Raw genomic sequence first — 14,924 nt, forward strand, 5'->3', positions numbered from 1 at the left:
TCTGTGAGGAAGATCATAGAGGTGAAATACCATTGTTAGCACATCATATTAAGGATTTTTGCTATCAGTGTGACCTATCACTGTTGACGTGAAACTTGATGTGGCTGAAGTATTTGTCAGATTTCTTCACTGTAAAGCTACTTTTCTCCTCTTTCTGTACCACACTACTTAGATGCAAGTCACTAAGCATAACCTGTACTTAAAGAGGAAGAGTGTTGTGCCCTATCCCGCTTTGAATGGAGGATGTCTATTTAAGTTATTTGGAATACCTCTAAATGAGAGTTTGGTATCTATCTCCTCCATTTATATTTACATCAGTATGTACTCATTGAAATTTATTTTATACTTTAGGTTTTAATCCAATAATATGTTACTTAGATTATTGCTCAAGTTGCTCCAGCTTTGGTTCTTGGGAGTTTTTTCAGTTGGCTTCTTTGTCTACAACTTTTGATTCTTAATTAGGTTACATGAATTTTAGGGTCCAGCAGGGACCCACACCAGGGGTGGCATGGGTTAGAGAAGATGAGCACTTCTCAGGGCAGTCTTGATACCAACAGCTGGTCCTTTGGCAAAGGTGGTAACATTTCAGCTTGTGTCAAAACAATGCACTAAATAAATCAACTGCAAGAACCACATTGCATCCCAGAAAAATATTGTTTCTACTTTTATTTTTTCTCAAATTACCTCACATACATTGTTTAATATAGCTTACTAAAAATGAGTCATCTTATGTGTGCCACGTTTTAATTATTCCTATGAGTCTGCAAGAGTAAATCAGTATCCACATCTAGAAAATTAAAACACACTCACACAAACAAACGCCTCATTCCATTGATAATTACTCCCAGGATAATTCCAGTTCTTGAACCTGTTAAATAGTGCTGTCTATACCTACATTACTGTATTAAGCCAGACATCTTTCCAGTGTCTTAATTGTTCTGAGGGATGAAGGTTAGGAGGGAAAAAAGTGGACAAATTGATAAATTACTCTGGGTTCCAAGACAGTCACCTAACATTTATGTATGACTGCTGAACTTTTTCTCAGTGGAACTCAAATGTGTCAAATTTCCATTTAAAAATTTAAACCTGTCATTTTTACCATATTGGGAAGGAAAATCGCTTACGAATATTGCCTCCTACTTCACGAGAGTGACATTTGAGCCATTGCAGTTTTCCTACAAAATCTATACTTTTTTTTTTTTTTTTTTTTTTGAGATGGAGTCTCACTCTGTTGCCCAGGATGGAGTGCAGTGGCGCCATCTCAGCTCACTGCAAGCTCCACCTCCCAGATTCACGCCATTCTCCTGCCTCAGCCTCCCGAGTAGCTGGGACTACAGGCGCCGGCCACCACACTCAGCTAATTTATTGTATTTTTTTAGTAGAGACGGGATTTCACTGTGTTAGCCAGGATAGTCTCGATCTCCTGACCTCGTGATCCACCCGCCTCGGCCTCCCAAAGTGCTGAGATTACAGGCGTGAGCCACCGTGCCCGGCCATCTATAAATGTTTTATGATGTCCCAACCCAGCCACAATAATTTGAGGTTCTCTTTTTTCCTTAGTATCAATACCACATAGTTTCTATTTCCTTTTAAAGTTGTCATTTTTGCACCTTAGTACAAAATTAATTGTTGACATCGTCTGATAATATAGTCTTTACTTTCTCAGGTGAGCGGGGGATTCCTCATGTGTAAACAAATAAATCTCAGAGGCTTGAAAGAAAATTCTCTAATATTTTCCCCTGCTAAATTGTTAGCACATGTTCTTATTTTGTGGGTCGAGATGGAAATGTGAATCAAATAAGAAAATATTTTCTTCCAAATATATGCACACATTTAGCAAAAATGATGTGTTACAAGGGCACACCTACTGTGACTATCTCTGTAGCATTGCCTAGTTCTGGCAAACCTAAGCTGTTCATGCTGTAGGAAATAAGTTCTTTGGCTTATTTCTTTGAAATATATTGATTTATCTTTTTATAATAAATGGTCATCGTGAAATTTTTTAAATACAGAAATGCTAAAGGAAAACAAGCCAACTCTAATCTTGCCACTCAGAATGAAATAATTCTAATACTTTTTCTAAGTCAAGTTTGTGCTTCATATGGTTGTAAACATACTATATGTAAATTTACATCTTATTTTTGGTTTTTACTTATATACAAAATACTTTCCCATATTATAAAACTTCCCTGACCTGCTTTTAATGGCTATGCATATTGCAGTGATTTTAGCACACCATCATTTACTTAATCACTTTACTACTTAGCAATATGTGAGATAAAAGATTTAAAAGCATAAATCAACTCTAGACAAAAGAAGTTTTGAAATGTTCTGATTATAACCTAGATAGATACTTACATTTTTTTATTTACATAAAATAAGAAAAGCTGATATGCTTACATATTTTCCTTTCATTAAACTTAATCATTTTACAAAGTCAATAAATTTTCTTTTAAAATGACCACTTAAATTGTATATTTAAATTATTTTAACAAAGTTATCTGAGTAAGAGAGATAGAGCGTCCTTTTTAAAAGGAAGTTAATATATTTTAAATGAATTAGTTCACAAAGAAAGCATGCATTATGTACTGACCAATCTTTTACTCGTTTTGGAATTTGGATAGTGACTTCAATACCCATAAACAGATTCAAGTATTAGCCATTTTTACATGAGTTCACTAGTTTGATTTTCCTTAAAATTTTATTGGCAAACTGATAATACTTACATATTGTTAAAAACATTTCAGCATTTGTTATCTCATTTGCCTGATACCAAAGTCCATGGCTTTTGCATCATTAAGTTTGTATAATTGCAAGGACCACTTTTGTGATGCTTGTCAGTTTAACTCCAGAACCTAGGAGGGTGCTGCCACATAGCAGTCAGTTCATAAATGCACGTTAAGATCATGACTGTTTTTCTCTGCTAATATTTTTCAAATACTTTAAAATAACTCCTTAAAGAACTGGGAGAACTGGAATGGAGAACTCCTATCTGGACCATAGTGTGCTAGAGAGGCCTGGCTAGTGGAAGTAGTGAAAACTTAGAAATGAGGTATTATTATTTCAAATTACTTGTGAATGGATGTTAAATATAGATTACAATAGTTACTCTAATTATTGCCATTTTACTGGACAATAATTGGTGGCACACACCTGTAGTTCCAGCTACTTAGTAGGCTAAAGTAGGGGGACTGCTTGAGCCCAGGAGGTCAAGGCTGTGCTGAGCCAAGATCATGCCACTGCACTCCAGCTTAAGTGACAGAGTGAAACCCTGTCTCAAATAAAGAAATAAATGTCATATTAAGGCCAGAGATACTGAAATTATGAGTTGACCTTTTCTCTGGTTTTAGTATACAAAGCATACATTTATCCAGAAGTAATGCTTTCCAGTGTAAGCCATAAGTCAGTCACACTTTTTTTGTACCCTGATTATAAGGCTATCTTGGGTATTCAAAGCCTCTCTTGTGTGTCAGGTATAAAATATAAAATTTGGGGTATTGAAACAGTGTTAGCATCTTTGTGTGTGTAGAATTTGTCCATCCAGATGTAAGTCACTTAACTAGTAAGGAATGTAAGAATTTTATTTAGTTGAATTAAAACAAAATAATCTGATTCATTATTACATACTAGAGAACATGATGATTAAAAACTTTGGATTTCGAGATAAACTGAATGCTTATCACAGCTATACCACTTGTTAGCTGTGTGACCTTAGACAAGTTGTTTAATCATTCTAAAACTTAGTTTCCTCAGCTATAAAAAAGGGAAAACTATAGTGCTTATTTCATTGTTATGATAATTAAATGAAGTAATAAAAACATATAGCGCAGTATTGGGAATAGATAAAAAGTTAAACCTTTGCCATTTATATTCCATTAAAGAGATTGTCTACTTTAGCATAGTGTGAAAGCAATCTATTAAAATGAGAGTATGTACAAATTTTTAATTCTTGTATGTAGAACAATCCTTATTTGCCCCCCAATTTAATAAATATGAAGTAATCTAAAAATCTTGATCTGCTTGTTCATAACCTTCCTTGCACCCCCAGATTTCACCTGTGTACACGATGGCGAGAGTGAGGCTGAATTAATACCTGATGACTTTGAAGAAAAACCAGAAAGAGAAAAGAAACATACCAACTTTACTTTGTGCAACGTATGTAACATTCAGCTGAATTCAGCCGCTCAAGCACAAATCCACTACAATGGCAAATCACATCAAAAGAGATTAAAACAACTCACCAATGGGATGCTGAAAAATGACAATGGTAAGCTTTTCTAAAAATATTTTCTCAATTTTACATCATCAATTTAAGTTATTTGTGTACCTGCAGATGTGATGATAAAAGAATGAACTATTTTTTTAAACCAGGAAAAATATTACTTAAAATCTTTATCAGCAGAGTACATTAAAATATATCATTTCTCTTTGAGAGAGAAGGACAAATTTTATTTTTTGTACATACTTAATTGTATTAGGGTTGTTTGTGACCTGCAGAAAATTTATTATTTTCGAGTTGTTAGAGTTTTAGAATTTCTTGATGTGTGCCTTCAGTATAGTTATGTATGGAAATAGACATCCTTTTACAGTGTACATAGGACAGTGGGTTTTTGTTTTTTATTTTTTATTTCCTGCAGATATTCGGGATTCAACTGGTTGGTAACACTGCAATTGGTTTGAAATAATGCATATCTTTTCAAATAGGTGTTTTAATCAATAAACTATGATCTGTTAGTACAGACTTTTGAGTTTCCTAGTGAAAATTTATGGTTTATTTAATAACTTTAGACTACTTTTTAAAAGTATGTGTTGAATTTATGAGTGAATAGATTTTTCAAGTAGCATAAAAATATCTTTGGGAACAAATGGAAAGTTATTAGAAAATATAGAGACATGAAGAGAGGAGGGTGGGCCCATACAGAGGAGACTTCAGAGAGCTAACTCACTGCAACTTGAGTTACAATATTATATTCTGATCAGATGTTTCATGTTTGATAAATATAATTCATCTAAATTATACTGACATTTAAAAATGTGAATGAATTTCATTCTCTTCCTATATTTGACATCATAAAGATTTTTAATATAATTTTGTAGTTTGCTTCAAGGTGGCCAAATCATGAGAAGAAAAATAAAAGTACATTCTTAAAGTAGAAATTGCTTCTACATTGCTTTATGTGTTTTTCATTTATTTGATTTTAGTATGAATGAACTGTAGTATTCTATTGGAAAGGATTTTATATTTCTTTCAAATGTGTGACATTTAGTTAATTATAGATGTTATTTGTCAAAGAAATATAAGAAACAAAAATTGTGGTCAGAAAGTAATTGAGAACTATTAAATTCTGTAGGCATAAGATAAACCTAGTGACACAGGACATTTCTTGATCACTGTTGCCAGCCAGAAACACCTGGCCAGCAATGTCCTTGCTCTGCCTTGGCCCACGGCTTTGGGGCTGGCTCTGCCCCACTGCTGTTTCTGTCATGTGGGCTGGCTGCCTTCTGCTCGTTAGAGGGCAGAGGGCCACAATGTTACAGCCTTCTCTGTACCCATGTTCGGTGGGTCCTGAGCCCTTGTCACGTGTCTAAGAAGAATGAGGATATGCTGACAAATGAAGAGTGGGAAGGGGCAGAGAATAATTTATTGAGCAATGGAACACCTCTCAGTGGAGAGGGGATGCGTGGGTGGTCCTCCACCCCCACAGTTGGGTAGTTTCTCCCCTAGTATGGCTGAGTCTAGGGCTTTTATGGGCTCAGAATAGGAGAGCACATACTGATATATTTGTGAGTGTGCAAGGAAAGGCTAAAGCAAAGGCATCACTCAAAGGTGGGCATAGAAATGTAGAAAACCAATTAGAAAAGGGTTGGTATGTGTAAAATAGGTAAAGGGTGGGGATCAATCAGAGGAAAGCACACCAGATGGGAAGACAGATTCTCAATCCAGTCCATGGATTTGACTTGTAGCTTGGCTTTCAGGCTTTAAACTGTCTTTGGCTTGGAGGTGGGGTTTCACCAGGGACCTGCCCCTATCTGCCTAGGCATTTGTCTGCTTCCTGCTGCTGTCACTAGCAAAGTAAGTCATGATTTTAAAATGTATATTTCAGTCTCTACTTAGACTTCTTAAGAAAAATCTATTCCTTATTGTTAACTTCTAGGTGAAACCACCTCAAGTACAGCACGATTCAATTCCAAGTTGTTTTCTTTTTTATTGGTTATGATAGTGTAAGCTTTGATGTTTTACTTCACCTATCTTGATAGTCACAAACCTCTTTTGGAGAAGTAATAAACAATGTTATAGAACAAAGCTAGAAGAAAAGATACATCTTGTTTAGAAATCTAAATCAGAGTTAGTCCCAAGCATAATTTAGAATAGCCAAAGATTTTCAAACCGCAATACTAGGTATGAGTTTACTCAAGTTAAGTATTTTTAAACAATCATATCAATGCACTTAGAGGTTAGCACTTTATTAAAGGCTTTATGTACATTTTATTATACAGTTTTTCTTCATAACCAACCAAAGTGATCTTGTTATATTCCTTTTATAGATGTGGACATTGAGGATAACATCAGTTAATAGTATGCTGAAGGTCACACAACTATTAAATAGTTGAACTTGCAATCAAATCCTGATCTTACTCACTTAAGTATCTGTACTTTTAAATGCTGTTTCCCAAAATGAATATTCTGTAGAAACTATGCCTTTCTTCATTCAAACAGAGAAATCATTTAGGAGAACATTTAAAATTAAAATTTTAGTATATTCCTCAAATTCTTTGATTAATATACTATTCAACAAAATATTTATTGCTGGATTTCCTATTCAGATTTTTTCCCCAAGACGTTTTAAGTATCATCATGTTAGTAAGCACATTTTCAGTGACCTATCATTACTAATATTACTAACACGATGATAGGCCACGAAAAACAACCATGATTACTGGGAATACTTGGTCACCTTAGGTCATATCGGTTTGGCCTGAAATTATACTTCAGAGGATGGTGGACATGTGGATGAGAAAAGTCAAGAATGGCAGGGTCAGGGCCAAGTCTTGGTGTCTAACTAGGAATTAGGGGAGATCCTGGAGCCAAAAGTGTCAGTCACATTATCTGAGAAGGTATGATGAATTTGGCCTTAATCTGGGCTGCATCTGTTTTCAAAGATATTTGATCTGGTGTATGAATGTAAGAGCAGGGATCAATAGAAAGTGGTGATACTTGAAGTAGGTCAGAAAATTCTGTAGTAATCCTTAATAGTTAATTTAAGTTTCTAAGGACCTGGCTGGCCTGTGGGATTGGGTTGTGTTGAGGCAAGAGTTGCCAAGAATTCAGTGTGGTTCCAATTTCAATAAAGCTCGGTACTGGGGTCTCCTCCTAAGAAAAGACCAGTAATGTTTGTTGGAAACTAGATGGAAATAATGGTGTAAAGATTTAATCAACTTCTTAAGCATTAGGAGAAATGCTATATTCCTGTACTAAATCTCAGAGTTAGGAAAGCAAACCTAATTCATTTCAAACCCTAACATTTGGTAGGATAAGAGTTTCTTAAATACTGCCAAGTGCCATCAGTAGGTATTTGTAAGTGAGAATCCAAATAAAAATATTTTCCCATACGATTTTGCTGAGTATTTTTTGCCTTATCCAGCCCCCTACCAGGCCACACATTATTTTGCAACTGATCAGCTCCCATAAGATTCCTAGCATAGTAAACTGTCATCTTTCCACAGCCATCAGACCTGTGCTTGACAAAGACCAAACTACTCTGCTTTTTTTCTTAATAGACTATTTTTAAAGAATAGTTTCGTGTTCAAGCATAACTGAGTGGAAAGTAAAGTTCCCATATATCCCCTCCTTCACACACAGCCTTCCCCGCTATCAACACCATGCACAGTAGTGCTACATTTGTTACAACTGATTAACCTACATCAACACATCACTACACCCAAAGTCTATAGCTTACATTAGTGTTTCCCATTCGTGTTGTACATTCTATGGGTTTACAAAATGTGTAATGACATGTATCCAACAACACAATATCATACAGAATAGTTTCGCTGCCCTAAAAGTCCTCTGTGCTCTGCCTATTCATCTTTCCCTCATAACCACTGATCTTTTTATGGTCCCCATGGTTTTGACTTTTTCAGAATATCATAAAGTTTGAATCACATACTATGTAGCCTTTTTATATTGGCTTCTTTCACTTAGTAATATGCATGTAACTTTTCTCTGTGTCTTTTTATGGCTTGATAGCTGATTCCTTTTTTAGCATCGAACTATCCTGCTTTTAAATAAAAATTATCCGGACACTTTGTTTTCCATAACACGGCCACATGAGGTCCTATGGCTATATCATACTTTTCTGAGGATTATCAAGTGAAAGGGTGTTGTAATTAAAGGGTTATACAACAGAGGGGAAACAGTTTATCCACTTGAGATGACTTTTGTCCAGGAAGAAAAACTGTAAGTGGTTTCACTCAAAAAACAAACAAACAAAAAAAGTCCCTTTGGGCACATTTTAGGTGATAACCTAGCCCTCTGCCCTTTTTTCTTTCTCAACTCCCTTTAAAAAGTGTTCCTTTTGGCCAGGTGTGGTGGCTCATGCCTGTAATCCTAGCACTTTGGGAGGTCACAGGGGCCAGATCACGAGGTCAAGAAATCGAGACCATCCTGGCCAACATGGTGAAACCTCGTCTCTACTAAAAATACAAAAATTAGCTAGGAGTGGTGGCACATGCCTGTAGTCCCAGCTACTTGGGAGGCTGAGGCAGGAGAATTACTTGAACCCGGGAGGCAGAGGTTGCAGTGAGCCGAGATAGCACCATCATACTACAACCTGGCAACAGAGTGAGACCCAGTCTCAAAAAAAAAAAAGTGCTCCTTTTGTATTACCTGTAGTGTGTAAAAAGGAGTGCTCACCTATAACTATAGGTGGGCCTAGTTATAGGCCATAAATTTCACAAGGGAATTGGTGCTTTACCTTAATATAGAAACATATTATTTCTTTTACCTATCCCCCATATCCCCACTATTAAAATGTGCCTTTGCAGGCTTATTGGGAATAAGAAATGAACCCAATTACAAGCCTTACACAGTTATTAGTGGTCATTTGTTTACCTACACAGAAACCAAGCTAAAAATGTTTATTTGTACAAATAATAGATTCTGTAAATTCTTAGTAAGCACATCATCCTTTTTAGGTTATTTAGAAAAAGGTATGGGAATTCTTTGATTCTTCTCCTTAAACATGCACAATTGCAAAATGATTGCTTTGAACTTTCATCTTCACAAAATTTTCGCCACAATTTAGATTTCAAATGGAAAATAATTAAATACGGTATGTCAGGAAAGGAATATAACAATAGAGGTTTTTACTTAAATTTATCCAACCTTATACTTTTTTACTTTTAAGGATGCAAATAAAATAATTAAAGTATATGGGATTAATTTTTAGCAGTCATTTAAGGATTGTCTAAATAGGTAAAATATCATTATTTGATATTTGAATATTGTGTGATTATATGCCTTGAGGCATAGTTTATTACATACTACAAAAAAACTTGAATAAGAGAGAGCATTATCATATCTAAAATGTTTTTCACATTTCTGAGAAAAATATGTTTTACATATTTACATGTCATCTCACTTATTAAGGAAAATAATCTTCTGAAGATCACAGTGAAAAGCTATCTGATGTATATAAATTAATTAGGAGGCTATTGTTCCTGCAGTTAAGACTAAATTTGGTTTCTGACAGCGATGTACATTTTGCAGAAATAAAGGTATATAGAATGCATGTATACCACCTGAATTCATGCTCTGCTAGAATTCATTGATTCAAGAATCTGTGTGATTCAAGAATCTCTAAGGTCCCTCCAGCTCAGTCAGGAATTTTGCCTGCTAAATTCCTCCCCACTCATTGCCTTCAGCTCATGGGAACTACCTCTTCTGAGTTCATTCCTTCTCTTATAGCAGCCTGCGTCCGATGGCTAGTCAATGCTGAGGTACAAAGTCCCAGCTCCTTGCCTCAGAAGTGGATGGACATCTCTGAAAGTCCATTCCAGCTTCAGATTTGCTGATGTCTCTGTTTCAATTCTATCAGTGTAACCTCACTCTCTACTATGTCCTGCTTTTCTTATGCCTCACAGGTATAGGTCTCCAGCCCACTACTTGCACACAAAATCATCTTAGACTCGGCTTCTTGGGAATCCAAATCAGACACTACCAATGTTTTTTAAAGTTGTTAAGGAGAATTGTCCTCTCTTTCTGAAGGTTCATCTCTAATTCTGTTGACATGAATTGACCATAGAGAGATTAACAGATAAAAAAGGTATACAAATATATTAACATGCATAAGCCTGGGAGGCATACAAAATATGAGGCTCAAAGGAGAGGCCAAATTGTTGAAGTTTATACATGATCCTGAGGTTATAGAAAGAATGGCTGCCTTCTGGGTGCTGCAAGGGAGGTGGAGTTCCAGGTAATAGGACAGTGAGGGAAGGAAAGCATGGCAGTCAGGGCTGTCTTGTTATGCCTATAAAAAATCTCTCAAGTAAACTCAGAGCTGCCCTCAGAAAGTATAGATGGTGGCCTGTGGTAAAATGTCTCCGTTAGAACTTCAAAATGGTTAGACTTTTAGTCTCTTTTTTCCTTTGAGTTAATCTTAGTTTTGGGTAAGGCAGATAAGGGGGGCCTCAGAGAAAGCCTGTTTGCATCTGTTGTTTACTAATGTAGATTTTCTATAGAGATGTAATCCCTCCCACAAAAAGACAGCTTTTCAAAGTTGTTCCTGTAGTCTGTAGCCCCTCTGAATAGCATCTTAAAATATGCCAAAGAAATATATTTTGGGGTAAAATATTCTGGTTTCCTTCAAAGTCTCAGTAAGAAATATGCACAATGTGTTTTATTGTGCAAATGCAACAAAATTTAACACTTTCCTTAACTTTTATTTTCCATTTGATATCTGTGAGTTAAGATTTGCCATCAAAAATGCAAAAGAAATGAAAAGGGGACTAGTATCAACTGTTCCAAGTACTTCATATACATCATTTATTGAACCCCAATCAACAATCTTACAAGTCTTATTACCTCTATTTTGAAAATAACATAGCCAAGGATCAAAGAACCTAACAGACTTGCCAGTACAGCTGTTTGTCTTCAGAACTGCTCAGGTCTACATTATTGACAACTCATTAATCTCCCTGGCAAACTTATATTCTACTGTCAACAAAATTATACCATACATTTGGGTATTTTCTTATGGTATTGAGTTTATGTTATTCTTAAATCACTTATGTTATTACAACAAAGCTGATGTTTTCCTTAAATTTTCATCAACAACTCTAACTGCTGAAAATATTTTGTGCAGAATAGTCATGTAAATAGATCATTTGATAATTTATCACTATATATTCTCTATCATGCCAGAAATGTATCTTTTTATGTTAGCATACTTTTTGAAGATGTGAATAAAGAAGTGGCAGAAAGGAATTCTATATTAGAAGTTGACTAAATGTGTTGACTTTACCATATTCCAGAGATTTCATGATTCACCCTCTCATAAATATTATAGATCTAGGAAACAATACAGACTGCATGACTAATTTCCTCTTTTAAAAAGTCCTTTGATTTTAAATTTATGATGCAATTGAGCTTTACAAATAAAGATTATGTTTCTGCTGTTATAAAATGGTTTAATATATACTGCATACAAATGTATTAAAGTAAATTAAAAATCACCAACATTCTATAAAGATATTTACTTCTAATTTTTGTCTCAATTCATCAAGAATGCAAGTATGAATAAGAAATATTGTTTGTACAGTTTTACAAGCATTATAACAATGTTTGTATATCACTACATTTTATGATATGTATTTTTTAATTACCATAGGAAATTAGTAGTGGAGTTGAGATTTCTAGGTAAGCATTGAGATTTTACTCACATTTGCCATTTTGTTTTCTAATTATGTGATATATTCTATAATGGAAAAGCTTTAACATTATGAGGTGTAGAATGAAGTATTAAAGTATCATAAGGGATTTTGTCTAAGAACAGAAATTTGAAGATTAGATTAAGAATGCTTCTTTGATTCATAACAGCATTTTGAAAGACATATTTCCAGGGGCATAACTTTTAGGATGTTTAAACCTTCTATGGCAAACTAATTCAATTTCATGTGCTCAACATAGTTTAAGCTGTTGTTAATGCTTGTTGAAGGATTGAGTAACAAGTTGACCTACCGTGGCAGCTCTATTTTATTCACACTATCTTTATCATATTTGGGTTAATTTATTAAGACTGGTTTCCTATTTTTATTGGGCTGAAACTGCTATCAAATAATTCAGTTTTAGCTACCAGTATTCTAGAGTCTTTTGGTGTTCATTGTTTTGTAGCACATAAATCCAGAGTATTGCTGCCCTTATCTATGCTGCTAGCATTAAATTTTCTTTCATTTAACAGAAAAGCTAAATAAAATTTTAATTTCTAGTTCTCACTGATCTGTTCTTTTTTACTTTCCATTGATTGCCCCAGATGTTTAAAGTTTCAGAAGATTTTCAATTTACAAGATTTTCTTCTCCTGCAACGTTATAGTTAATGAAAATAAAATAGCTTCATAGATTTTTATCGTACTTCAGGCCTTGATTTTATGTATATATTTATCATTTATATATGAATTTGTCCCACCTTTTGATCTCCAAGGACTATTTGTGCTTTTGTTGACTGTCAGTAGACAAATTAGAACTTGCTAGAACATTTGTGGCTTCACAGTGATCTCTTTTGGCATAATTTTATTTCATAATGGTAACTTCTTTCTTAATGATACCTTATCTATATTAGTATATGTATTAGTCCATTTTCATACTGCTATACAGAACTGCCCGAGACTGAGTAATTTATAAAAGAAAAAGGTTTCACTCACAGTTCCACACGGCTGGAGAGGCCTCAGGAAGCTTACAATCATGGTGGAAAACAAAGGAGAAGCAAGGCACCTTCTTCACAAGGTGGCAGGAAGGAGAATTAACGTCACAAGAACAGCATGGGGAAAACTGCCCCCATGATTCAATTACCCCCACCTGGTCTCTCCCGTGACATGTGGGGATTGTAAAGATGATGGGGATGACAATTCAAGATGAGATTTTGGCTGGGGACACAACCAAACCATATCAGTATATGATATATTGAAATGTGGCACTTTCTGCATAATTTTCTCTTACCGACCATATCCTTTAGAAGTTCAGCCAAGGGGAGACCATGAAAAAATGCAGATATTAAATTATTCAAAAATATATAATAAGACATTGTATTTTTGTTTGACTGAAGTAAATTTCTTTTTTATCATTGAAGGATAAAAATGTAGAAGAAAGTGAAAAATGCTAATTTCACTGTGTTCAAATTTGGAGCATGTTTCTGGCTTTTGTTACCAATTTTTTTTTCACCCTAAAAAGAAAACATATCAGTTATTTAAAGTTCCAGCCACTGGTTATTTGTTTTACCTGGACTTAATATGAATTCCATTGAAGGGCACCATCTTTTGCAACATAGAGATTTCTTTGTGCAATCTCTATCCCTAAGAAACCCTGTGTACTAGGACAATGATGAGGTTTTACAACCTGAGCCTGATAATCCAGACCGACTCCTGTCTGGAATCCATCCAATAGGTTACTCTGCCCAAGATGAAGTATACTCTAGTTTTTCATGATCATTGTTTTGAAGAGCTAGATGAAGTGAAAATTAAGGGAAGCCATAAGAGAAAAGAGAATGAATTAAATTTATAACGTTTAGCTTGGAAATATAGTCTATTTGAGATAGAGGAGATTTTCATTTGTGCTTCTCTGCATGTATATGTGTGAGAGTGAGTGTGTTTAGGGAAGTTTGAAGAACTTGAAGGTACTGGTATCTTACAGCACCGGTAGTATGAAATGAGAGTGCAGAATTTTTTTTTTATGTCTGAACTTCAAATCTGTTTAGTACACATAGAGATACCTTTTTTCTTCATCTTTTACCTCTTTCAGTTACTAATCACGTCCACCAACAGCATCTTCCAGTCCCTGTGTTTCCTATCTATAATCTTAGGAAAGTAATCACTCCTCTGCTTTTCTAGATTTGAAAGTATAAGCTTTTTAACTTTTGTTTTCCTTCCTTTATATTTCCCCTAGAAGTAATTTTCCCAAGGTAACGGAGCTAGTAGTAATAAAGGTGAGATTCTTGTATGTATGAATTTTTCTTTCCTGACTTACGCCCTTAACAACTTATTTTGCATTTTGAGGCCCACCCTTTTGAAACTGGCTTTTAGTTTCTATAGATCTACACCAGGCCTGGCACTCCTTCTCTTAACCACCATGTTTTTTGTTTGTTTCTCAGAAACACTAAGCAATGGCATGAATGTGTGTGTGTGTGTGTGTGTGTGTGTGTGTGTGTAAGATGGTATTACAGATTCAATTCACTAAATAGATTCCCTAAATATTAATTTTGAGTTTTTCAAGTAGAGATCAGAAAGTAATTTTCAAAAATAGCAGCCCAGATACATGTCTTCTCTTTCCTTGCTTCCAAAATTGCGATAGTATTTTGTAAGAAACTTGAAAATAAAAGCAAATAGATGTATAGCAGCACTGTGAACTTGTTAAGAATAAAATAGTGAGGGATTTCTGGAAGAGTAAAAGAAATGGGATAAAAATCAGATAAAACACTGGACCTAAACACAAGTAAGGAAACCTACAAAGTTAGGGAAAAAACGCCCAATAACTCAGGTGTCCAAAAGAACTTCAGAATATCTCTAAGATTACTCTGAAGTAGACTTAAAGGTGGTATGCATTGTTTAATGGAAATTGTGATGAATTTACTTATGCTAGTGTGCAGTTAGAAGCTGAGATATAACTCACCTGCCCAGCCTAATAGTGAAAATAAAGAACCCATGAATCTGGGGGT

At 34.9% G+C, this 14,924-nt stretch overlaps 1 protein-coding gene across 1 annotated transcript in view; it reads left to right on the plus strand.

The window, feature by feature from the left end:
* The window catches only part of ZNF385D (zinc finger protein 385D), a 969,842-nt gene that overhangs the window by 203,786 nt on the left and 751,132 nt on the right, over positions 1-14,924 (plus strand). The window contains exon 2 of the mRNA XM_054482049.2: positions 4,049-4,267. Within this exon, the coding sequence (XP_054338024.1) occupies positions 4,049-4,267 (219 nt within the window). The remainder of the gene's footprint in view (positions 1-4,048; positions 4,268-14,924) is intronic.

This window comes from Pongo pygmaeus, chromosome 2, assembly GCF_028885625.2.
Source record: "Pongo pygmaeus isolate AG05252 chromosome 2, NHGRI_mPonPyg2-v2.0_pri, whole genome shotgun sequence".
Taxonomy (NCBI): domain Eukaryota; kingdom Metazoa; phylum Chordata; class Mammalia; order Primates; family Hominidae; genus Pongo; species Pongo pygmaeus.